We start from the raw sequence: 25,313 nt of genomic DNA, 5'->3' as shown, positions 1-25,313 counted from the left end.
GCTTCCCTGCAGTTCCTTGTGTTCACCAGCGTCAATCATGTACTTTCTTTATCCTAAAAGCTTTAATTTCTAGAATTCGTGTAGTCAATTTTTTTTAAAAAAAAAATTGACCAATTTTACAAAAAAAGAACATCGATATCTATGATATAAAATGAGTATCATATAAAAATATATTTTATGATAAATTTAATAATATTAATTTAATAATATAAATCTTAGTATTTTTTCTAAAAAATCCGTTAAAATTTTAAAAAATTAACTTCAGGCAGCTCTAAAGATTAAAGCTTTCAGAGAGAGGGTAAGTTGATCGAGCACCTGTTGCTATAGATGGCCATGCACATGCAGCTTGATAGTCTGGGTACTAAGGCCTTGTTTAGATAGAAAAAACTTTTAGAATTTGGTTATTATAGCATTTTTGTTTGTATTTCACAATTAGTGTCTAATCATGAACTAACTAGGCTCAAAAGATTCATCTCGTGATTTACAGACAAAATATACAATTAGTTATTTTTTATCTATATTTAATATTTTATGTATATGTCTAAAGATTTGATGTGACGAAGAATCTTATAAACATTTGAAATCTTGAAGACATCTAAACAAGGCCTGAATCTATTATTTTGGCTAGTCATAAGCATGGCATGGCACGGTACTATATGGGCCCGGGTTGGCCCACACTAAGTATATGCCATGCTTGGGCCACTCTCTAGGCATGCCGTGCGGCACAACTTGACCTGTTTTTTTCTACAAGCCCAACAAAAGTTTGTTATCCCAGATATTACACTCTACCTCCTAAATTATGAAATATTTGACTTTTAAATTTTAAATTTGACTTCTCATATATACAAACATAGTTAAATTCAAGTCATTCTTGAAAAACTTTTATTAATAAATCGAACCACAACAAAACAAGTAATATTTTACATAATTTTTGAATAAGACGAGTGATCAAACTTGGTGTTGAAAAAGTTAAATGTATCCGTTCAAAATATTGTCTCCCGAAGAGTCAAACTTTTTTTTTAAGTTTGACCAAATATGTACAAAAATATACAAATATTTATCATATGTAATATATATCATTAGGTTAAATATTAAATATACTTTTATGATATACTTATTTGCATATACAAATATTAATATTATTTAATATATTTTTAGTTAAATTTAAAAAAATGATTTTTGGAAAGCACATGCATTTATTCGTAAGCGGAAGGAGTATTTCCTTAAAAAAAAGTAACTCGCATAGATAGACCACTCTGGTAACACCTGTCCGCCTCATCGCAACGACACCTGTCCGCCTCATCGCGACGGGCGACGACGGCCCAGCCGGGAGTAGGCCCCAATCCCGGCCGGCGGACTCCCCAGGGAGCTTCCCAGCTCTCCGCCTCCACGCCCGCAGTCCCCGCGCTGTCTGCCGTCGTCTTCAGCCGCGCCGGCCCGCCCCCAAGTCCCCGCGCTCCTGCGTCGTCCGCTCTCCAGCCCGGCCTGCGGCAAGCCTGGTGAGAACCGAGAACCCTCTTCCCCTCCATTCTCTTCTTTGCAAAATCTCTAACCTATAACTTTTTTCTGATCTAATTTGATATTTTGTTGTTGCTTGTAGATGTAGCCACGTAGGATTGTAGGTAGTAGAATTATAGAATTAGCGGGGATGTATGGTTGATTACTTATGCATATATGCTCTGAATCGCGTGGCAGTTTTTAGTATTTGTATACTGAGTTGCTGGGCAATTTTTATGCTACTTTTACCGGTTTGAATATGAAACTTTTTATCTGACATACCCCATGTAAAAATCGTAGATCTGCCACTGGGTGATTTGGATGCATGAAAAAAGTGGATGATCCAGACGTCCTGGAGATGAAGCAGCTGTCTAGGGAGAGTGAGGAGATGGGGAAGGTCGATTTCGATGCAAATCAGCAGGGAAGGCTGAAGGAAACAGAGGGAGATCCCAAAGGTGAGGAGGGGAGGAAAACTGCAAGGAAAGGAACCTTCAAAGGAGAAGGCAAAGTGAGAAGCGAAATGGCAGCGACGAAGATAAAGCCCGTCAAGGAAGAAGTAAAGCAGGGGTATGAGAAATATTTGGAGTGGAAGAGGAGGCAGGATGAGAAAGAACGTGATCGGGACCCAGAGGAGATAACAGATCCTTTAGCCTTCGAAGCTAAGATGTTCAGAAAGAGGTGGGACAAAATTTATTTGGAGGTTTACGGTAGCTTCGATAAGAACAGTGAGTTAGACTTTCAGTTATCTCATTCTTGACTCATGCATTAATTAGTTCGTTGGTTCTTGAATCTTGACTTCTTGTTGCTTTGGTTTGGTCCTCCTTGTATTTTTGAATTTCATACTAAATAATCCTATAATATCAATCTATAATGGTGTTCCTTTGATCTCAAATGATATACATCTAAAAGGATCAGAACTGGATCAATGAACAAGAATGAGCTTATATGCAATCTATGCACATATTTAGTTTTATTGTTACTGCTTAGTGCTTACTAGGTACTGCCAACTGGGGTTGTACATCCTAAACTCATTTGATATCTACTTCAACTACATGCAGCTAACATCCCTTGCAAATGTTTTACACATAATCTTGCCCCACGGGGTGGCATGCTGTGCAGTACTCTACAAGTATTTTCAGTCAAAGTTGATGAAATAATTGAAGGTTTAAAGTGGCCGCTTGAGGTGTTTGGTATGGTTGCTCTACGGGACTCGATTGATCTCAGTCGTAATATTATCTTCAAGCGTGAAAGACATAACTGTCAGATACTCACAGATCAGGTCCAAAGTGTGCCCACTTCCACTTCTCTTTCTTTAATCTTGCCAATGTGCCTATTACCTGCTAACTTATGTTCCCTGTGTACTTGTTCTTGTTGTTAGCACCCAAGCATGTATATATTTAGTAATTAGTACTATGCTGTTGTTGTACCCATTGTTTCTCTGAACCAAATGGTCTTCTAATTCTATTACCAACTGCTCTTTATCCTTTTTTTTTGACCGAATCAGTAGGGGAACCCCCTACCTAATATTTTTTTTTCATTTCAATTGAATGAAAGAATGTTGGGTATGTGCAGCAAGGACAAAAGTAGAAACAAAAACAAAGAGAGTACAAGGTACATAGGCCCAAAAAGGAAAAAAAAAAAGGAAAACCAAGTTAAGAGAAACTCTCTCTCCAGGAACTGATGGCTTCACGTCTGCTGGTCTTGGCCTTTGTTAAACCTTCTTTTCCACATGGAGAGGGTGGCCTGCTCATGGTCAAAGATGACAGTGTTTCTAGTTGTCCAGATCGCCCAACAAGCTGTAATGAAGATTTCTCTGAAACAAGGTCTCCCAAAATTTCTGCTCTTGCTTTTATGACCATATCAGGGGAGGTCTGTGCCCCACTTGATAGGAATAAAGCTCCAGGAGTCTAAACTGAAAGAACATCCAAAGAACAAGTGGAAACTGGTTTCCTCACAACCAGCATTGCAAAGAACACAATTATAGTCCTCAAGTGCCATGTTTTTTCTGCTTAACATATTTCTTGTGCTAAGCCTGTCTCTGAGCAGTAGCCAGAAGAAGAATTTATGCTTTCCTAAGTTGCTCGATTTCCAAAGCCAATTGAAAAGAGGGGAGCAGGGAGTATGACCAATCAGCACCTTGTAAGCCTTTTTGCTTCTATAGTTGGCTGTACCCCAGGAGTAGCTCCATACATCATTAGTGTCTTCATCCAACAATCTATGCTGGAGTAGGTTGTCTATTTCCTCAAGCTGTTGGGCAGCTAATGTTGTGAGTGGTAGACTCAAAATTCTGTGTATGCTCTGATCCAGGAAAAATCTGACACTACATTTCTGTTTTCTAGTGAAGGAGAAGAGCTGTGGGTAAAGATCTTTGAGTGTTGCGCAATCATCAGACCAGAACAATACAGTAGTACCTTTGTAAGGGTGACAAACAGCAAACTTTTGGAACTTACTGAAGAGTTGCATGATTTCTTTCCACCAAAATGAACCAACAGGACTCCTGGCCTGTGGAGGAGTCTGATTGTTGGAGTAGAGCTTGGACCAGGTGAGGGAAACTCAGGGGATGTCTACCATATTGTCTAGGAATTTCATTAGGAGGGCATTGTTTTGGCTCTTAATGTCAATAATTCCAAGGCCACCCTGATCCTTGGGTTTGGTAGCTGTTTCCCAGGCAACTGCTCTTTTATCCTCAGAAGGATGAATTATAGATGGTGTTATTGTATTGTTGCTTTGTAAAATTTTGCCAAGACTCCCATCCCCAGAGTTGTCATGCATTACTTATATTGGAATTATGTAGAGAGCTCAGATCTTGTACAAACATACTGGTAGATGAATATAAGGTGGGAATGAATTTTAACTATGTTATGTATCCTTGTAGATGGAAACAGAAAGTATGTTACTGTCACTTATTTCCTTGCTAATAACTGTATATCATTTGCATCTGCCCCAACAATGTTTTATTATTTTGCTATTTACCCCTCAAATCTGTTTGAATTCTGTGGTTTATGTTTTGGTGCCAGCAGTTTCCAATGTATTTCAGCAAGAAAATGTTTCATGGTTGTTTGCAAGTGGCAACAATTATTCTAAGAAAACATTCTTTGATCTTGTGTTACAAACATGCAACAAATGTCCCTTTTAAATTGTGTATGGCTGAAACCATGGAGCAAATATCTGTCTCCCGTCATTTGTGGTATACTTTATGCAATGCCCTTCGCCTCTTTTAGTTTTTTGGTGTGTATTTATTATGCTGCTCAATTATTTTACTTTAGTTTACTTACTGTTTATTTATGGTGTTGCATGCAGAATCCATGCTTAGTATTGACAGGCCCCGTGCGTGCTGTCATGGCATATGGTCTTGTGATCTTTGAGGCTTCATTGTATGTGAAGGGTGCTACTATATCTGATGATAAAGAATTAAGCCTTCTAGCTACGTCAGTGGGACCAAACCCTACCTTGGAATCGTGCTTGTTTCAGCGATCCTACACGAGCAGGCTTAGCACACTGAAATTGATGCTTGGCCATCTTACTGATTCTATGGAAGCTACAATCAGAGTGCGAGTTGCTTCTGGGACATGGCCAGATGGTTTTGGAGGTCGGTTTGCAGTCCGTGCTGGCAGCATGAAACAGCATCTTGTGTTGCTCGACTCTGGAGATAAGAAAGTGTCTCTTACTGGTAATGAGATCAGGCTGGCACGGCAGGTTGTTTCTGTTGAAACTCATCGAAAGCTGGTAGTTTTCGTTGCTGCTAAGAATGGTTCTGTTGTCTATAGGGATGTAACGGACTTCAAACCTCTGGAAATGGGTACAAGCTCTAAGGAACTGCTAATTGGTAGCTGTATGTTGGAAGTCACTGTTTATTGGTCCCGTTTCTAAATTAGTTGAAAAAAATACTGATGAAGGTTTGGAACTTCCTACTGGCTGTTTAATCTAATGATTTAGTACTTGATGATTTTGTGTTGACGGAGAATCTGAAGTACTGTTATCTCGTACAAATGTGGCGTGCACGCATCTGATGTTCAATAACTGTTCTTTGTGACCTGGCACCTTCTTTTTTTGGTCACCCATTTTGTGAATGTATACCAAATCTAATTTCCCTGGACGAGCATGTCTAGTTTGGTTTGCTATCATGATTTAGGCGTATGGTATTGTGTTTATGCAGAAGCTGGAAATGATTTACCTTTAGTGTATCAAAACATGATGCAATGATTGTGAATGAACAAGATCCTTCATCAATAAAATCCTTGATCGAAAAAAAAATGTAAATGAATCATGTCAAACAAATGCCCCCACCTGGTGCAAATTTGAACTTGACTTGGTGAAACTTAAATTGGAAACTGATTCGGCGCATTAATTTACTGCAGCCTCTGCAAAAAAAATCGAAATCTCCATCGGTAGCTGGCAGGGGCAATAACTCGTCATTAGTCTGAAAGAGCAAGCATATATAATCACTGGTCACATTGTCACACCAACTGGAACGTTCAGGCCTTGTTTAGTTCCGAAAAAATTTCGGATTTCGCTACTGTAGCACTTTCGTTTTTGATTTGACAAATATTGTCCAATCATGAACTAACTAGGATCAAAAGATTCGTCTCGCGATTTACAGATAAACTGTGTAATTAGTTTTTATTTTTCGTCTATATTTAATGCTTCATGCATGTGCCGCAAGATTTGATGTGACGGAGAATCTTAAAAACTTTTTGGATTTCGGGGTGAACTAAACAAGGCCTCATCTCATATATCGATACATCGCCGAACACGTTACCTGTGGTTCTGTGGAAGTTAACATGGAATATGCTAAAACCATAGCGATACATGGAATATGCTAAAACCATAGCGATACATGGAATCATCGCCGAACACGAGCATGTCTAGTTTGGTTTGCTATCATGATTTAGGCGTATGGTATTGTGTTTATGCAGAAGCTGGAAATGATTTACCTTTAGTGTATCAAAACATGATGCAATGATTGTGAATGAACAAGATCCTTCATCAATAAAATCCTTGATCGAAAAAAAATGTAAATGAATCATGTCAAACAAATGCCCCCACCTGGTGCAAATTTGAATTGACTTGGTGAAACTTAAATTGGAAACTGATTCGGCGCATTAATTTACTGCAGCCTCTGCAAAAAAAAAGTTAATTAGCATACATCAAATCTTGCGGCATATTCCATGTATCGCACATAACTGATAACATAGCGATTAGAAGTTAATTAGCATGGTAACGAGGCGAATGCTCACACATCTAAAACCATGCTTGAAACAGATAATATGTCTGCCTTTTGTTGAGGTCGCGTTAACAAGAAGTCTTCGAATTATTATCAATTAGTGGTAAACAGACGGTATCACCCATTAAAGTGCTTTATCTTCTCTTCACGGCCATGTTAGGATATTACTCCATCCCAAATTTTTAGTCCTTTCATTCAACTTTCACGGGCGCGGCGGCGAAGTTCTAGTGAGATCCGATCGCACCGCAGCGGGGCAGCGGGGGAGGAAGAGGGGCAGTCGGCCGCAGGGAAGAAGAGGAGGACGTCAGTTCAGACGCTTGCCGCGCCGAAAAAAATGGTGCACTGCTTGAATTCTCGGCGCGCGCCAGTCGGATCTGCGCCTCGTCGCTTGGAGACAACGACCCGTACAGAGCACATTCTGTCTGCCGTCTGCCCGTCTTCATTGTCTCGCCACCTACGTGCCTTTTGAACGGCGCCTTGTGACACAAAAAAGGAATTGAACGAAACCTCCGCTCACAAACCAATCGTCAGGGAGTAAACCACGCCTATCCATCCATTTCGAAACAATAACAGTGGGCGGACAGGCCGTTAAACCTGGATTAACAGCTGACCGAATCGACTTTACACGTGTCAACTACGGGAAACAAGGCCATCAGCAACAAAAGGGTGGATTAAGACAGCCACTATGCATAATTGGATATACGATATCTGCTATCTGGCGTTCTTACACCAATATTTTCAGTTGCCAACAAATGGTTTCTAGTCCCACACCTTGTTGCTCTCATTTATGCCGTTGTTTCAACTGAGGACCAACTGCAAGGAGAATCTTCTTCCTCGGGCCCTGAGTAAAACAAGAAAAAAAAAAACATCCTTCACAATCATGTTTAACTATACGCAAGGCAATACAAACAATTGGCTCAGGGAAAAAAAGGATTTTTTGAGAAATTGTTCAGTATAGGAAAGAATCAACTGGAGGATTTAGGGTTGCCACCAAAATACATGGGGGCACAAGGCAGACTAGCATAGAAAACAGAAACACATACAAAACATTGTTTTCCTTGTAGAAAACAGGGGGTCTGTGTCAAAAACGTTTGCACCTGAAGAATGTTGGTGCTTGCTAAATCATGTTTCCTGCTTTAAGGCAAAGAAAACCAATCAACTGGAGAATAGTGGTGACAAGGACGCAAAGGCCTGCTTTGATAGATTCATTACTTGATGCAGGTTGCATCTTTTTTACCAATCTAGAGAGTTGAGACTTACTCCCTCCATTCCAAATTATGATGTTTTGGCTTTTCTAGATACATAGCTTTTGCTATGCACTTAGATATACACTATGTGTGGATATATAGTTAAAGTAATAATGTATCTACAAAAACCATAACATCTTATAATTTGGAACAGAGGGAGTATTAACCTAGGTTGTGCTTCAACTCATTAATGTTTATTATTAGATGAACTTGCTAGCAGAGGTATTAAGCCCTCTTGTTTGGGAAGAGACTTAAGAATAGTTGTCTTCTGCCTACATTTTTGGCCATATATATTCTCATGATGGATGTATATGACAGGGATATGCTTGGAACAACAAAAGCATGCAACATAGTAACCTGTATTTCAGATGAGTTCTGAGCTCCATTTCTAATGAAAGCAAAAGGGGAAAAAAAGAGCTAACATATTGACTTTGCTAATAGAAATATTATATTCAACTTTTTGACAGAAACATGAACAGAGTGGCCTGTCAAATTCATGCTTCAGGTGAACTTCAGCTAGAGTCTCTTACTCATAATATTTAATTCAATTTAATCACTAGCAGAAATAGTACAAAAAACATGTAAACTCTGAAGTTTTCTGCACATATGGTCACATTTTTGCACACAATTTGGCAAGTCCACATTCTAATATTTCATCGTCTACAAATCTGTTGAGAAATTTAGGAGATGCACAAGTGTCCTTTTGAAAAAAAAAAAGAGGGGGGGGGGGGGGGGCTATCATCCTAAGATAGTATTTGCTTTTCCATAGGGATGCTAATATGCAACCGTGGTGTAAACCAAAATTCAGTAAACTTCCAACCTACCATTGGTACCCCCATGTCTTTGAGGTCACTCTCCCCCATTTGCTTCAATGCAGCCATATCCACCTGCAAACAAGTAAATAGTAGGAAAAAAAAAAAGGTACTATTGTCAACAAAAAAACTAGCGATCGTGCCGTGGCATGTTTTTCATTAAGCAGGAGGATACTATTGTCATAATAATCACTCCATAAGTTATTCCTTATTGCTTTAAACATGAATGAATATATAATCTCATAAATTCAAATATATGCTGAATGGGCTGAGAATGTCTGGATCTGTCATAAACTTTACAAAATCATTGATGAGTCTTAGAATATCCCATTGGAATATAGCAGAAAACATGAAGCCATATCAGTGAATAGATACCATGCAAGAATAATTGTAGATGGCAAAGAAATAATCGCAAAGCGCCAACAAATTAACAAGCTTTCAGAAAACATTGATCTCTTCTAGGGAGCACAAGTTCTTAATTCCATGCAAAGGTACAAGAAAGAAAATGTAATGCATGATATTTACAAAGAAAAAAATGCTTAAACAGAATGAAACAAATAAAGAAGTAATCAAAGATTACCTCCTCAGCCTGAAAGAGAACAAGATACTTCTCAAGACCCAACGAATTCAGCAATCCAGTAACTGTAAGTGGGGCTTCAGCCTGCAAAGTTGCAGAGCAATGTCATTAAGCTTCAAGTATGCTTGTATGAACATCAGTATAGTAATGCATAACCATACTGAACCAGTAAAATTCTAAGACTACAGAAGTTGCTATTATAATTCGGATGTGAAACCTAGATGCCTAGATAACCATGAGCAAACTTAACAAATGTCAAAAAAAAAAAATTGCATCCTCTTCAAAGTGTTTTTTTTTCTTTGATATTCACAGCTAGTTTCAATAAGTTATATCAGATGTATCAACAAATAATCATTCCTGAACAATGTTAACTTCAGAAGGTTGTTGGTGTTCTAAATTCTAAGAAGATTGTTCATACTACCAGCAAATAACCACACAAATGAGCAAATATACAACTGGGACCAACCCAAATTGCAACAAGGACATCATTGTCAGAAATGGATGTCATAATTTAACTCTCTGGATTCTATGCCAATTTTATAGCCCCAACAGCATTGAAAACAGGCAGATGTTATCTCAGAAAGAATTTGAAAAAAAAAAGAATTTTGCTCCAAAATTCCCTTATGTTTCCTCAGAAGCATCAGTGAATTAGGGTCTATGAGAGGAAGTACAGATACAAACCATAACAGGGACCTTAGGTAGAGCTGCACTAGATGGAGTGATTCCATTAGTTCTCTGTACTGTATCAACAGAAATGGTGGATTTGCCAGCATATGGTTGACTCCTTGACGTGTCAGGAGCATCTCTTGTAATAAAACTTTGAGGTCTTGAGGAACCGGCAGATCTAAGGGGTGGCATGGGCCTAATCTGATCATAAGCTATCGGTGGAGACACATCACTCCGAGCACTTAAAATCCTTTCAGGTGATCTGTGCCTCAAACCATCGTCTGTCCATGAGGTGTAAGATTTTCTTGAAGAGTCCAACTTTAGCAAATCATCCACACTTCTTGTATAAGGATCTCGACTTACAACAGAAGAGTGCCTTGACCCTAGGACATCCTCCCTCGAAGAATATCTGGACCTTAACTCTGGAGGCTCATCTCTCATATCATAACTAGCCCTTGATTCTGCAGCGTGGCCTCTAGAATCATATCTTGGTAACTTATGATTTCGGGAAAGCTTTTCACGGAGATCAATTCCATTCTGTTCTGCACCACCATTGCTCCTCTGTAACAAGCCTTTCCTCATGAGTTTCAGTCTCAGATCATCCTTGCCAACCAGGCGATCTTCAAATATTTTGCATGGCAATGCAACAGAGTAAGTAGTGCCAGATATCTTCAATTCAAGCCCTAGTGAATTGACAAGAAGTTAAGGTTTATCATCACCTGAACCATCATCTCCATGTGAGCTATTACTTTCTGTCTGTCGCCTGCAAAGTGAGAGTGGAGCCACAAGGAACCGATTACATTTTACAGAAGAAAAAGGCAAGGAGTGACCTGTTTTCAGTGACAGAATGTAACAAAATGAACACAGTAAATGGAACCACATCCTATGATCTCAAAGGCAAGTGCTTCACAAATATATAAGATAAAACGAAAAACAGGGAGCATGCAGTGCAGTGCACAATTGAAAAGAAGGACGACATTGGTGTGCATGTCCATATATTCCATATATATAGATAAGCTAATAATTTGCTAAACTATGATCAAGAGAAGTAAAGATGATACCATAAATTAATACACATCTGCTTAAGGTTTCACAAATATGTGTATCAGATTCAGAAATTAATTGTAAAATAGTTATTCTTAGTAATAGCGCCATAGCGATAACCGAGATACATATACTACATGGCAGGGTGATGGAGTTTACACTAATGTATAAACTATGAAAAGCATTTAGTTTGGTGTGGTTGAAACATTGTAATGAAGCTGAAGCCATGGCTCACAACTGGGAGCAAATTACCACGAAGGAACAAACTCTGTCCCTAATGATGTGGAAAGAATCCTTGTATATTACATCCTTTGTACTACCTCCGTCCCAAAATAAGTGTCATTCTCGCTTTTCAAGTCAAGAAGTCAAATGCTTTTAACTTTCACCAAATATATACAAAAAAATATTAATATTTACAGCACATAATTAGTATCATTAGATAGATCATTGAATCTATTTTCATAATGAATTTATTTGAAGATACAAATATTGCTAATATTTTTTACAAGCCTAGTCAAACATAAGAAAGTTTGACCGGCACGAATACCATAGTGACACTTATTTTGGGACAGAGGGAGTATATATTACAATGTAGTTCAAAACTTTGAAGCCTATACAAAGGATGGAAATAGCAGAACCAAGAAAGATACCTTTTGTTTCTCTGCTGGTGCTGGCTTTCATAAAAATCAGAATCAGACACATTACTTCCTAACCTATCTCTCACAGATCGCTTTTTCCCTGACGATGGCACTTCATGGTCATTAATATCATCAGACATAGCCCTCCTTTTGACAACCTACGGTGAAGAAAATTAAGGTAAACTTGTAAAGAAAGTGATATCAGAATTCATCGAAGTTTGGGAAAGCTTAAGATGCAAAAAAACATGTATGCAACACAGAGGGATTGGCATCAGTTAGCTAGCATTTCACATCATGGAAAACCTTAAAACCGATCTTGTATACTTTATCAAGTCCAAGAGAGTTTACAAGCAAATCACTATAGACAAAATTGAAGGAAAAAAACATGTATAATATTAGTGCTAGCGTGAGTGGCTTACGCTGCTAATAATAATTAAATCATACTAACAAGTAATGATATGGTCTGCGTATATGTTCTTTAGACATTACAACTGACAGCATAGAAGATCTGAATGCAGAATGTGCAATTGTGCATACAAATGATTGGTAATCTTTGATATGACCAGCAGGTACAAAATAAACATACTACAAAGGGTGTGCCCTAAACAGAACTTGCAAGGGAACATTCATTGTGCAAGCTTCTATTGTTTCTCCCAATGTCAGAAAAATTCCATTTTACAGTGATTCAAGTGCTACTTATCTCGTATACACATATTGAGCAACATAAAGAATAAACATAATCTGCACCAGCAAATTCCACCCCCTCAACATTTAACTTTGCCATGCACTTGCTACGATTCACAACCATTTCCAGTCTCTCTTATATATCTTGAGGAGAAAAATAGATGATATATCACTGCAAGAGATCCAGAGATTTCTCTACTATATCTCACAGCATCGGATCACCCATACAGGTACTACTCGTGGTAGCTCAACCAGTCAACCCCCATCCACCCACCCACCCCCAACACCCCCAAAAAAACACGCTAGTTAGAAACTCAAAACTACCAAGTGAGCAATCACACATAGAGTAAGGCACCTTACCAAAATCACAGCATCATCCCTTGATTTGAGGTACACAGCAAGATTGTACCCTAGGTAGTCAACAAACAAATCAAACACCAATGCACCATGCAACCAACTTGACACACCAAATCGCACAGGATCCCTCCATATAATACCTGATACCCCGCACTCTAGACCCAAACTAAGGTTAACCAATGCAATACAGACCTCAACCAGACCGTCGGCCCTGTTCTCTCTTGCGGGACAATCTGCTCTGACGCTAATCAATCAACATTAAAACCCTGAATGATACCCTAGACAAATCCGCAACGGAGAATAAGACCACAGACCACGCTGGCCTTGGGTTGACCGAGAGCGGACGGCTCACCTGACCGCTGCGGCCGAGGGTGATGGTGACCTGGTGCCTCGAAGACGCCGACGAGGAGGCCATCTCCAGCGCCGCCGACGCACACAGGATGGCTTCCGCCGGAACCTTAGAGAGGCGAGGGGAGCGGGGCGACCGGGACAGGGCCAAAGAGCGGCTAGGGTTTCGGGGGGAATGAAGATTGGGGGCGTGCGCTGAGACAGAGTTTACCGGCGCGGCGCTCGGGAGTCGGGACGGGGGAAGGGAGGGGCCGAGGGACTCGCTTTGGTGACGCTGCCCACCCCAGTGCCCGCCCACACCGACGCAGGTGCGTGTGCGTGCGGGCCTTTTTGCGCTTTCCAGATTTCCAGATTTCGACCGCGTCTATAATTTTTTATATACTATTATATTATTATACCAAGTATATACTTTTATAAAATCATTTAGCTTTCGGTTTATTTTTTTACAGTTTTGGTTATAATAATACTCTGTGTTGCGCATTAGGGTGATATGCTGAGTTTTTATTAACGCTCCATTGTGGCGTACCGCTCAAACTTTCATATCAATATTTAGCGGCCACGTCATATCACTTGGTAGTCTCGCAAGGTGTTATATGCACTTTACGGATGCAGTGATATCTCCATTTGACAAAAGAACGAGGCGGCTGCTAAGGAAAAATGTTAGGAAAATGAAGTGCTCTATGGTGATACTTGTCTCTCACACGACCACACTTAGACAAGGTAAGGAACCAAGCAATAATGCACATGCAACATGTGTGATAACAAGGTGTGGATAGCAGTAGATGACCGTTGCATGCTTACGTTGCAAAAATTGTAGCCTTAAATGCTCTTCACCCTACATGGACATTAGCTTTTAGATGAGGCTAACACAGACATTGCCCTCCGCGTTGGTGAAGCCCTCATGGGCTTCATTTCATGGCGAACATGGTTTGTGACAGATAACTGATTTGAGGGCATCATCATCATGATCCTAAGAATAAGGTTAGTAGGAAAGTTTTGTATAGGACTGCATAGGTATCCTACGTTAAAAAAATATCTCAGATAATTATATCTCTCCATATTTTAATGTTCTATTTCTACTATCTCAAAAGTATTATCATTTTTATATCATCTAGGGCCAGTCATGAGACATAGACCATCCTACAATAGTTTTGGCTTAAGCCAATTAGTTTATTGAAAAAGTGACTGACGTATTCGGTTGATTGTCTATTCTTTTTTACGTGTGTTTATGTAAGTTGCTTGAGTTGCTCATTACTTATCGCCTATAGTCTTTGTGTCTAGGCTCTGCGCTTCAAGCCTCTGCTAACCACTAGCGACAACTATGTGGTCATCAAGCAAGCAGCGACCACTACCAACAAAAGTGCATATAAATCTCATTTGTTTGTGATATTGTTCTTTCTTTTTCCCTTAAATGGATATGCTCGGGAACGAATGATAGTTGGTCAGCTATACGAGAAGGGCCACAAGATGCAAGTGCTAGCGTAGTTTGTTTAAGGCATATCCACATTTAGCAATTCAGCACAAAAACACAAAGTGCAAATGCAGGGTATAAACGCACATAACTTTTATCCGCTGAATCTGTCCATTCAATAGTGTTTTTTTTCTTATAACGAATCAACGAAGTGCTTTCAACCATGATTTTTTTAGCCAAGCGAACAGAGTAATAGAATTTATTTCATTCTAGTTTTAGGGTTCTACTAGTTGATTGATTGAATGTGTACTTTCATGTATTTGCATGTTACTTTTATGGTGGTTAAAAAATGTTCAAACATACAGAGTGCATTTGTGTTTTCTTTAACTACTCTTCAACATCCGCCATTGTCTCCTACGTGGTCGTATGGTGATGACCTCCTTGATTCCTCACACTCGCCAGTGTGAGTACCATTATACCTACACGTGTGGCATATTTGAATTGAACTTTGGGACAAACAACTTTCATGATAAATATGATCCACTGACAATCAAAAAACAATGAAGTATTTGAAAAATGCTTTGCGTACTGAGGAGGTTTGAGCCAAATAAATTCTTGGTGTGGCACAACCTCGATGTTAGTGTTTATTGGGCATGGTGTTTGACTGGAGTGCAGAGGAGGAAGATAGATTTGTGCAACTTTGCTTGTGGGAGGGTAAAGTTAAATTTATCCTTAGGGACACATACTTTTACAATGTGGACCATAAGGTTTACTCTAAGATTCGTGCCTAGCAGAAGAGAGATAATTGTCTCTCTTTTGCTGGGCACGAATCTCAGAGCAATGTGAGGGCGTATGAAAAAATTGCGTTCGTCGTGGGAGCAAGAGAGGCAATATCCGTCGATCATCATGATTCAGTATCCATAGCACACGGGCACGGAGGTTTGACAAAATCTGTTAACATCCAACACGACTGCGCGAATCTCGAGGCACAAGTCATCCCCTTCCTCCGTCTCCCACCTCTCGACGCCTTGGCCTTATCCTCCTCCCTCCGACGAGGCGGCCAGGGCTCAGTTAAACCCGCCTTCTCCCTCCACTCCCGCCCCACCTTCGCCACGCAAATGCTCCTCTCATTCTCCCCGCACCCTTCCCCTCTCCTCCTCTCCTTACCCTCCTCGACTCCCGCCTGCAAACCCCACGCCCGCCTCCGCCCCGTCCACGCCTCCGCCTCGGCGCCCCCCTCGCCGGAGCTGCTCGGCAAGTCCGCGCTCCGCCGCATCTCCGAGAAGCTACGTAGCCTCGGCTACCTCGAGACCGGCTCCGAGACCCCCACTCCGGCCCCCAACAAGAGCGGGGACGCCCCCTCCCCCGGCGAGATATTCGTGCCCACCCCGGCCCAGCTCCCGCGCCACCGCGTCGGCTCCACCATCGACCCGAGCTGGGCCACGGGCGACGGCGAGGCCGGCTCCGCGGCGCGGCAGCGGAGGAGGGGCCGCGGGCGGGATGCGTCGGGGTCAGCAGCTTCGGCGCCGCCGTCCGCGGCGGAGCTGGCGCTGCCGCGGGACGAGCTGCGGCGGCTGCAGGGGATCGGGATCAGGGTGAGGAAGCGGCTTAAGGTGGGGAAGGCGGGTATCACCGAGGGGATCGTAAATGGGATACACGAGCGGTGGCGGAACGCGGAAGTCGTGAAGCTCAGGTGCGAGGACGTCTGGGCCATGAACATGAGGCGCACACACGAGATTCTCGAGGTGAGTGCTCCACTGCTCCCTGTTATGCTTCTTCTTCTGGCTGTAAATGTACATGCCCCACGAAAACATTGGTTCTCTTGTTGTTGGCCGTGCATTAGTTTATAACTAAACCTGCGGGAATTTGCAACTTATTTGAGTGTGAAATGATGAAATCATAAAAATAATAGTTACCTGGCACTTGATATTGGATTCTCATGTGACCAAGAACATATGTACATATGTACATCTAGCTTATTTGGACCATGGAATAGACCTGAATCACAAATGGTGACAGAACCTTGCTGTTGATTGTGCCACCAGCGAGCCTCTATTTGACACACTTCTATCTCGTATACTCTACCTTCCCTGTCATGTAACTCCCGTGAAAGGACCATGCTGCCCTGGCCCTTATAACCTCCTGATGTATGATGTATCCCATCATCAGAATGCACAAGCGACACACATCAGCTTTGCTCACACCGTTGCCACGCTCGCCACCACACCCACAGAGAGGAGGACACATAGGTGGGTCCAGTGCGTGTGCTGCCGATCTTGGCCAACACGCTCGCAGAGAGGATGATGCACAAGTGGTCCAGCGCATGTGCTGCCATGGAGCCAATACCCTGGCCCAGCTCACTGCAAAATTACCTGAAATCAGGAGTACAATCCAATTACCTGAAGGAGGTAACCATGCCATACCTTTATGGAGCTGTTGTTGGCAATCAAGCGTGAAAATTTGGTGGCTTGATTGCAAATTGTTTTGGTAGCAATCAGGAGTGGGGATCAACATTGGGCAGCGCCTGAGGATCAAGCAGCAGCAGCAGCCTCACGTCCCTGCGCCATGGTTGCGGCCTCACGTCCCTGTGTGGTGGTCATTTATATTCGATGAGGATGGAGATTCATCGGTTTCTTTTATTAATTGACTGTTGGCTGGCCTTGTTGATCCGATCCATGAGAATGATGGAGACTCCTGGTTTTCTACATTGATTGCTGTTGATTACTGGAGAAGTGGAGCTGTGACTGGCAAGCGGAGCAGCGGGACAAAAAAGCAACTGAACCTGTATAGAATAATTAATTTTGGGGGAAGGAAAGAGGCATTCCATGGTTTCTTATTCATGGAGGGAGGGAAGCATACAGGTTCAGCTGTAGCATGTGAAACTGATCTTCAGATTGGGGGAGGCAAAGTAGCATGCGGTTAAAGGCTCTGCTGACGTGGCTTCACGAAATCGCAGAGAGATATCCTAGTGGGGATCTCCTATTTAGGTATAATAATATAATAATAGATAAAGATAATAGATTGCACATACAAGCCTCCTTCAGTCAAGTGGAGAACATGCATGTAGTGCAGAGTTAGAGATGCAGGAAGCTCAGCCCACCCAAAAAAAGGCCACTCCTTGGGCTTTTTTCAGCGATTTACGTGGTCCACTAATTATTGCAGCATGATACGCGGCCGCAAGCGCGTACTTGCTGTTGGTGGCACGTCCTGATTAGCCAGGGTTCATGGCCTTTTCTCGACCCTGCAGAAGAGAGTATTCTACCTATGTTTCAATGCCTCAGGGGAGGTCTTACCCCTGGGGGTCGAGTTTTTTTTTTTCGTTCAGTCAAGTGGCATATTGGCATTGGTACATATTGGTCTAAAGTGAACTAATATATTCGACATTTTATCCATCAGTTAGTGAAAAAAAGAGAAGATTTCACATATGAAATTTTTGAGGAAGGAAAGGCTGCCGATTTTATCCTCTGTATACATTGGTTTTAAAATGCGAGGTACAAGTAGATATTGATCTGTAGTATAAAACTAAATGGGTACCCATTGTTGGCCCAATGGTTTCTATGTAGGCAGTGAGAAAAATTAACAAAAAATAAATAGATGAAGCAGCATAGAGATGAGTATGCTGGCCAGGAAGGTCTAGCCAGGGAAGAGAGGACTAACTCTTCCACTATTTATTACATTATCATACTATGCAATGTGTCATGTGTTGCTTCAGTAGCTGAAAAAGTTTCAATGCAATAAGAGAACTTAGATGAGAATGCAAAAACATGGTGTTTTGATCATGTGGAACACTGACACAGCGCGTGAAAGTGAACATGAGGCGCACGCACAAGATTTTCGAGGTGAGTGCTCCCTGTTATGTTTCTTCTTCTGGCTGTACATGTCCAACGGCAACATTGGTTCTCTTGTTGTTGGCCGTGCACTTTTTTTTTCTCGACATGCAGGAGAACGATGTATCATTATATTAAGAAGAAAATGTGGGATAAGAACCCATACAAGACACCTTCTCACACCACTGTGTTCAAAACAAACAGATGTGCCCTTGACACACAAAATAGGCGACCTCGACCCATTCAGCCGGAGGTTATTGATACCTCATGCCCCTTCCAAGCTCCAATAAATAAGTTCCTCACTAGTGAGCAACAGAGCTCTAGCTAGCTTAGGAGATTCAGCATCAAACACACACCGATTACGAATATTCCACAAAGTCCATGCTCCCAGAATGGTGATGGAGTTGAGGCCCTTTCTTAAGTGAACAGCCACTGCATTTGAACTTGTGTCCCACCAATCATCAAAGGAAGCCGTGCACTGGTTTATGCAATTATGCACCGGCCATGATGCATTGACATTAGCTGCCATGTTCTTGTCTTTTCTTAGGTAACACGCTCAGGAAATTAGAGGTATTGCTGGGTATAACGGTGCTTGCCTGCTTGGTTATGTCAAATCCCACTATAAAATCCGCGTCACGATTTTATAGGATAATAGGTTTTTAGTACATGATTATAAACTATTGCTATGAATCTGTCACTGGGGAAAAATGACCAGAATATTCTTAATGAAATGACACACATTTCTCCTTCATAAAAGTTTGAGAGAAAAAAATGAGCAGAATCTTTGGTTAAAAATACTGTGTTGATGACTTGAAGTGATATGATCAAGGTGTAGTGTGTAGCCCGCACAAAACTATTGCTTCGTTATCGTAGATTTTATTTCGAGTTCCATTTGACTAATAAGATGTAGAAGAGAAACAGTATATAATTGGAACTAACTATATTGACTTGCATTTATCAGCTCAACATGCTCTATTTCTTTTTTTCATGACAGAGGAAAACTGGAGGCTTAGTCATTTGGAGATCTGGGAGTACCATCATATTGTACAGAGGAACCAACTATAAGTATCCTTACTTCCATTACAGTGAAAGGGTGGATAGTTTTCTTGACAAAGAATCATCAGATCTGAGCAGTTCTGGGGACGAGGATGAGGAGGATGAGACTAGTTCACAACATGATAGCAGTCACGAGGAAAGTAGTGAGAATCCTGTTGTAGCATGCACAGAACAGATTAATGCTGGAGAGGGGAAGAGTCAGACTGTAGGATATTTGAATCAGAGCTTAAGTAGAGAGAAAGATACAACTCACCCGATATCATCTACCAAACGGCTTGTTTTTGATACAAATGAGGGAAATTTAGATATTAGAACTGGAGCTCCAAACGAACAGCATGCGAGATTGCAGGAAAACACTCGTGCTGATCGTCCTAGTAAATTTGGTCCTAGAGAACGCTCATCCTTAGTGGCTGGTGTTGGATCTCCAAATAAGTTTCGATTACAGTTGCCTGGGGAGGTCAAACTTGCAGAGGAAGCAGATAAATTACTGGATGGGTTGGGCCCAAGGTTTTCTGGCTGGTGGGGGTATGATCCCCTTCCGGTGGATGCTGATTTGTTGCCAGCTATTGTGCCAGGATACCGTAGGCCTTTTCGCCTACTTCCTTCAGGTGTTCCGCCTAAGCTAACAGACAGGGAAATGACTATTCTTAGGAGACTAGCTCATCCCTTACCCTTCCACTACGCACTCGGTACTGTTTGAAACTTTGCTTTTTTAGATTGTCTCCTGCGTTATTTATAAGGATCGCTGTCATTAATTTTGTTGTGTCTACTTTCCAGGAAGAAGCAGCAACCTTCAAGGATTGGCTGCATCCATGATCAAGCTATGGGAAAGATGCGAGGTAGCAAAGATTGCACTCAAGAGAGATGCACACAACACTGACAGTGAGCTCATAACTGAAGAAATAAAGGTAGGTAGGTGCTAATCCATCCATTGCCCAGTGCCCAGTGCCATACATTTTTTTGTGTCCCCCTGCAATGTTCTGGTAAAAGAGGCATAGAGTTTAACTTGTGTGACATGTGTCATGTGTCATCATGTAAAGTGCAGTTATTCTTCTTCCTTGTGCATTTGTTGATCACCTCCGTATATGATCAGAAATCAGGGAAATATATGTTAGTATCTGGTGCAATCCAAATCTACCCAGAACTTTCATATCTCACTGTTCTTTTTAATGTACTTGGACTATCAATTCCCAAAACCAGAATGGTAAGTCCAGCGGTTATGTTTAAGTGTTGCAGGACTTGACAGGTGGAACCCTATTATCAAGGGATAAGGAGTCAATTGTATTCTACAGAGGGAAAGATTTCCTCCCCCCGGCTGTCTCTCTGGCAATAGAAAAACGCAGAAAGCTGGGCAGTTCTACAATCTACAAGCCGAAGCCTGACATTGAAGAAAACATGCCTACTCAAGATGACTCTGTACTGAAGGTATCAAATGATGTCTCAGTACACATTCGTGAAGAGGGAACTTCTGTCACAGAGGTTAGAGCAAAATCTCTTAATACTGTTGCGAAGAATGTTGAGGCCAGATTATCTCAGGTATGCTTTCAGCTGTCATATTTGTTCTTTTATACACAATTTGCTGTCTGACTAAATAAATATATATATCCAAACTATTTGTCAGGCCATAGCAGAGAAAGAGAGAGCTGAAAAACTTCTTGAAGAACTAGAAAAGGCATCTCCGCTTTCAAAGGCTGAAGTTAGAGAGACTATATCAGAAGATGAGAGGTACATGTTAAGGAAAGTTGGATTGAAGATGAAACAATTTCTGCTGCTAGGTGGGTATTCTCCTCAACCTTGCCCTGCATGCTTTTGTTCCAAACTTAACCATTTTGTTTTTAAAAATGGAAACTTGTTCCTGCCTCCATGTAGCTAACAATTAAATTGTCTGTTTCTTAGCTTTAACTACATTATCAGATTGAAATGACATGTACGATCTTTTTCTGGAACTGTTTTAAGTTAAGTGACGCTAAACAATATTTCAATCATTTCTGATTATTTTCCCAGTTCTGACATGGACAGGGTGATCCTATATGGCTTTATGTTGCTTGAAGAGAATAAATTTGAATAATTCTTTCATTCCCTATGAATCGTTTGGGAACTTCTTCTTTCATGCCATTCTATCGCAATGTGTCTGTTACCACTACTCTAAAAAAAATGTGTCTGTTACCACTTTACCTGCAGTAATAACTCACTCGTCTACAGCTCTCCTGTCCAAACTCCAAACATGGCAAGAGGGAGGGACACAACCTGTTGAAAGGATAATAGCATGATGTCTGCCAATGCCAAGGGCCCAAGGCACTTAACAAGCTGCGGCACACTAGTTTAGGAACATATCTAACATCTTGGTTACACATAGACAAATGTTAAGTCTGGGCATCTATTATGGAGATCATCTTTAGGGAAAGTTTAAATTGCATAGCTAGGGCAATTGAAAGATCCCTGTAGTTTCTCCACAAAGTGTCTTTCCTACTCATCTGTGCTTTTACACTCATCTCCATTTTGTGTCCTTTAATCCCCTTGGTAATTGATTGGTTTGCAGGGAGGAGGGGAGTTTTTGATGGAACTATTGAAAATATGCATCTTCATTGGAAGTATCGAGAACTTGTCAAGATTATATGTAAAGAACACCGCCTTGAGGATGTGGAATATGCTGCTCGAACTCTAGAGGCAGAGAGTGGTGGTATTTTGGTGGCAGTGGAAAAAGTGAGCAAAGGGCATGCTATAATAGTATATAGAGGAAAGAACTACCAGAGGCCATCAAAACTCAGGCCAAAAACTTTGTTGAGTAAAAGAGATGCTTTGAAGCGTTCTGTGGAAAACCAACGTTGTAAGGTGTGGCTTATATCCTTGGATTGTTATGATCCTTTTGTGGAGATACTCTTTGAGATTCTGAGTAATTTCTCTTGTCATTGTAGTCCCTTAAGGTTCATGTGCTTAAGCTGTCAAAGAACATTGACTACTTGAAGGATCAGATGAATTCCAGCTACTATCACAAGGACATGCATGATCCTAGTGTCAACTCTGGAACACTACAGCAGCATGACGAAGTAAACATATTCTAACTTGAATGTAGTTCCATTACCACTTAGTTTATTCCATGAATATCTGATTGTTTATTTCAATATAAATGGTCAAGGAAGTGCCTGAAGTTGCTCCCATGAGTTCAGAGCCTGAGGTTGAGTGTGCTTCAGTTGAGATGGATAGAGCCTTAAATTTAACAAAGTCTGGAGTCCCTGTGGAAGATATGCAGGTTACTAGTCCTCCCTTATGGGATTTTTATGCTGTAGATTGGTCCTTTCTCATTTGAATCACTATATTGTGAACTAATGAATCTACTGCACACTGTATTTGACAGAGCAAAGTCTGTTTCGACAAGCTAGAAGATGATTCTTCTGCGGCTGCAGGTCCATGTCTGACTGGGAGTTCAAGTGCTTCACTCAGCAATCTGATCAGACATGTGAGTGTCTGCTTTCCTACTGTATGCCTTTGTTCCCTGCTGCCGCTGATGAACTGTTGTTGCAGCAAAACCAACATAGCTCTACTGTGACATTCAGTCCTGATAGTCACTGTGAAAATGATTCAAAAGATGTGGATGGGATAAAATTGGATGTGGAATCTTCTTCTGTATTGCCTTTGAGAGGTACACCACTCTCAAATCAAGAAAGACTTGTGCTAAGGAAGCAGGCCCTTAAAATGAAGAAACGACCGGTACTTTCCATAGGTATCTTCATTGATCCTATCCCAGTTATTGCTTGCACTCACTTTAAATTGCTTCGCTAAGCATCTGATAAATGTTGTAGGGAGGAATAATGTCATCACTGGAGTTGCAAAAACAATAAAAACACACTTCAAGAAGCATCCCCTTGCTATTGTGAACATTAAGAACAGAGCGGATGGAACTCCAATTCAGCAGCTGATATCAGAACTAGAGGTTCGTAACTTGTAACAGAGAACAATTTGATCCAAGATGCACTATATTCATCTGAGCTCCTTTGACATCCAATGGAAACAGGAGGCGACAGGATCGGTTCTAGTGTCACGAGAAACAAACAAAGTGATTTTGTACAGAGGTTGGGGTGCAGAAGTGGCCCAGGAAAGCTCAAAGGAGAGCAGCGCAGATGAAGGCGAAAAGGAGGTCATATCACCTCAGCTCCTTGAAGCTATCAGGTTAGAGTGTGGATTGCTCCCTGGCGACTCAGAGTAGCTGATCCGGATAGCCTCCCAGCACATCCTGTGTTTCAAAAGGATCGTACAATCATTGCCCGCGGATAAATGGACCATACTCATAATTCTGGGCATGTATATGCAGTGAGGCACTGAAGCTGCATAGACGCAAGGTGTGGAACCCTGCTCACTGGAATAGTTGTAACTTGTAAGAAAGCAGAAATGAGCTTGCTTTAGCTTTGTCGGTGTCCTCTCGTAGATCTTTGAGTACGTACTACTCCCGAACGGCCTGAAGTTGAAATTTCCCGTAAGAAACTCGTCAGCGCAGCAGGTGACATCCGGCAAAAGGTAGTGCCGTCTGCTGGAATCTGGCAAATGACCTGCCAGGGGTGATGTTATGCTGGAATCCGGCTGGGCTGCTTCCTGCTGCCCCCTTGCTTGCACCAGTTGCCCTGGCCTTTGGCCTTTGCAGCATGCTGACGGGTAAGAACAGTGGGTGCTACAGGAAACTCTGGATTTGTTTCGGCACTGCCGACACCAAAGTTGTGCATGTGCTGTTAGCCTGTTACTGTTGCTGCCAGATTTTCTTCAGGTTATACTGCACTCTGCCGCTGTAAACCCGGGTAACAAATGTGTTGGGCACCAGCTTTCAGAAAACATTGTGTTGGGCGCTTTGGCTTCTCTGAAACCACTCGCTTCTTTTTTTGTAGAGTTATTATTACACACGGGAGCTTGTTTATCCTCGCAAACTGCCATTGCTTGGGGCTGCGCGGCTTGCACTTTGTTGCAGCTGGCCAGCTGCCCTGATTCCCTGAACTGGGCTCTGAGTATAGTACGTATTTATCTGTCGTACGCTAAAGAAGCAGCAGCCTTGTTGAATATACTAGTGCACGGCTGTTCTGGTGCAGTACGTGTATAAAGCCGTATCTTGCTGCTGCCCTGTGAACGAAAAGAACAAGGACGTGGAGCACAGCTTTCGCATGTTTATTTTCTTTATAATAAAAAACCTGACTGCTGCTTTGCCTTGCCTGTGCAAGAGGACAAAGGGACGCCTTTTGGCTTTCAGCCTGGTGCTGGTGCTGGTGCGGGCGCAAGTTGTTGTACATGTACATGGATCGAAATCGCTTTGCCTGCCTGGGACATTGACATGCAGACCGAGACCGGGCGGGCGCACGAAAAGAAAGGCAAAGCTTCTAAAAAGACTGCACCTGGGCGTACAGGTACTGCTGCATGCTTTGCGTTGTTTGGCGCATCTCTGGTTCAGGGAATCATCAGTCCACACATGCTCCTCCTCCTCCTAGGCCTACTAGCTGATCTGATCGATGTGCCTGACGTGAGGCCTCACCCGTAGTATAAGTATAACGGCGTTCAGCAATCATCACATCATGCGTACCATGACCGAACTGGTAGTGTGCCCAAAAGCAAGATGGTCTAAAGTGTAGTACATTGTACATACTAGTAGGACTAGAGAAATTAGGAGCGTGATTATTAGTTGCTCTAGAGTCGGCAACGGGGATAGAGTGGTTGTTCAGGCTCTTCCTAGTCGGCAACCGGGATAGAGTGATTGTTCAGGCTCTTCCTAGTCATGATGAGATTATGCACTCTGCGGGACATGGACTGGAGCCTTAGCTTGGAGGACGACATTTGTATTGCTTGGTAGACTGTGGGAACCGAAGCATTTCATGGTACTCCTACATATAAGAGGAATCATTCCTGCAAAGCCACTGCGAGATTCCTATGCGTACGTACAGTGCATGCATG

General features: G+C 41.8%; 3 protein-coding genes across 6 annotated transcripts; 2 read left to right on the top strand and 1 right to left on the bottom strand.

Moving 5' to 3' along the window:
- Window positions 1,252–5,593, top strand: LOC8073448. 2 transcript variants are annotated; one of them, XM_021462699.1, is made up of 4 exons: window positions 1,252–1,499; window positions 1,798–2,175; window positions 2,617–2,776; window positions 4,798–5,593. In XM_021462699.1, the coding sequence occupies exons 2-4, from the start codon at window positions 1,823–1,825 to the stop codon at window positions 5,365–5,367; spliced, it is 1,083 nt and encodes a 360-aa protein (XP_021318374.1). In that variant the 5' UTR covers window positions 1,252–1,499; window positions 1,798–1,822; the 3' UTR covers window positions 5,368–5,593. The 2 variants fall into 2 exon arrangements, with proteins under 2 accessions (XP_021318374.1, XP_002447985.1); XM_002447940.2 differs by having other exon boundaries at window positions 1,255–1,499; window positions 1,798–2,222; window positions 2,556–2,776.
- On the bottom strand, window positions 7,249–13,409 carry LOC8057494. 2 transcript variants are annotated; one of them, XM_021462700.1, is made up of 7 exons: window positions 13,099–13,409; window positions 11,718–11,863; window positions 10,743–10,786; window positions 10,051–10,643; window positions 9,361–9,441; window positions 8,793–8,855; window positions 7,249–7,562 (listed from the first exon to the last, which is right to left on the bottom strand). In XM_021462700.1, exons 1-7 carry the CDS (start codon window positions 13,159–13,161, stop codon window positions 7,503–7,505), a joined length of 1,050 nt encoding a protein of 349 aa, XP_021318375.1. In that variant the 5' UTR covers window positions 13,162–13,409; the 3' UTR covers window positions 7,249–7,502. The 2 variants fall into 2 exon arrangements, with proteins under 2 accessions (XP_021318375.1, XP_002446631.1); XM_002446586.2 differs by having other exon boundaries at window positions 10,039–10,643; window positions 13,099–13,408.
- Window positions 15,415–24,277, top strand: LOC8057493 (CRM-domain containing factor CFM2, chloroplastic). 2 transcript variants are annotated; one of them, XM_021463380.1, is made up of 12 exons: window positions 15,415–16,250; window positions 19,327–20,077; window positions 20,166–20,300; window positions 20,617–20,924; window positions 21,010–21,163; window positions 21,928–22,220; window positions 22,304–22,435; window positions 22,525–22,638; window positions 22,744–22,845; window positions 22,911–23,109; window positions 23,189–23,319; window positions 23,401–24,277. In XM_021463380.1, exons 1-12 carry the CDS (start codon window positions 15,624–15,626, stop codon window positions 23,590–23,592), a joined length of 3,138 nt encoding a protein of 1,045 aa, XP_021319055.1. In that variant the 5' UTR covers window positions 15,415–15,623; the 3' UTR covers window positions 23,593–24,277. The 2 variants fall into 2 exon arrangements, with proteins under 2 accessions (XP_021319055.1, XP_002447984.2); XM_002447939.2 differs by having other exon boundaries at window positions 15,520–16,250; window positions 20,166–20,296; window positions 20,625–20,924.

The sequence above is a fragment of the Sorghum bicolor genome, chromosome 6, assembly GCF_000003195.3.
Source record: "Sorghum bicolor cultivar BTx623 chromosome 6, Sorghum_bicolor_NCBIv3, whole genome shotgun sequence".
NCBI classification, from domain to species: Eukaryota; Viridiplantae; Streptophyta; class Magnoliopsida; order Poales; family Poaceae; genus Sorghum; species Sorghum bicolor.
Note: the sequence above shows the minus strand (reverse complement) of the source record. Positions and strands in the feature narration are given on the sequence as shown.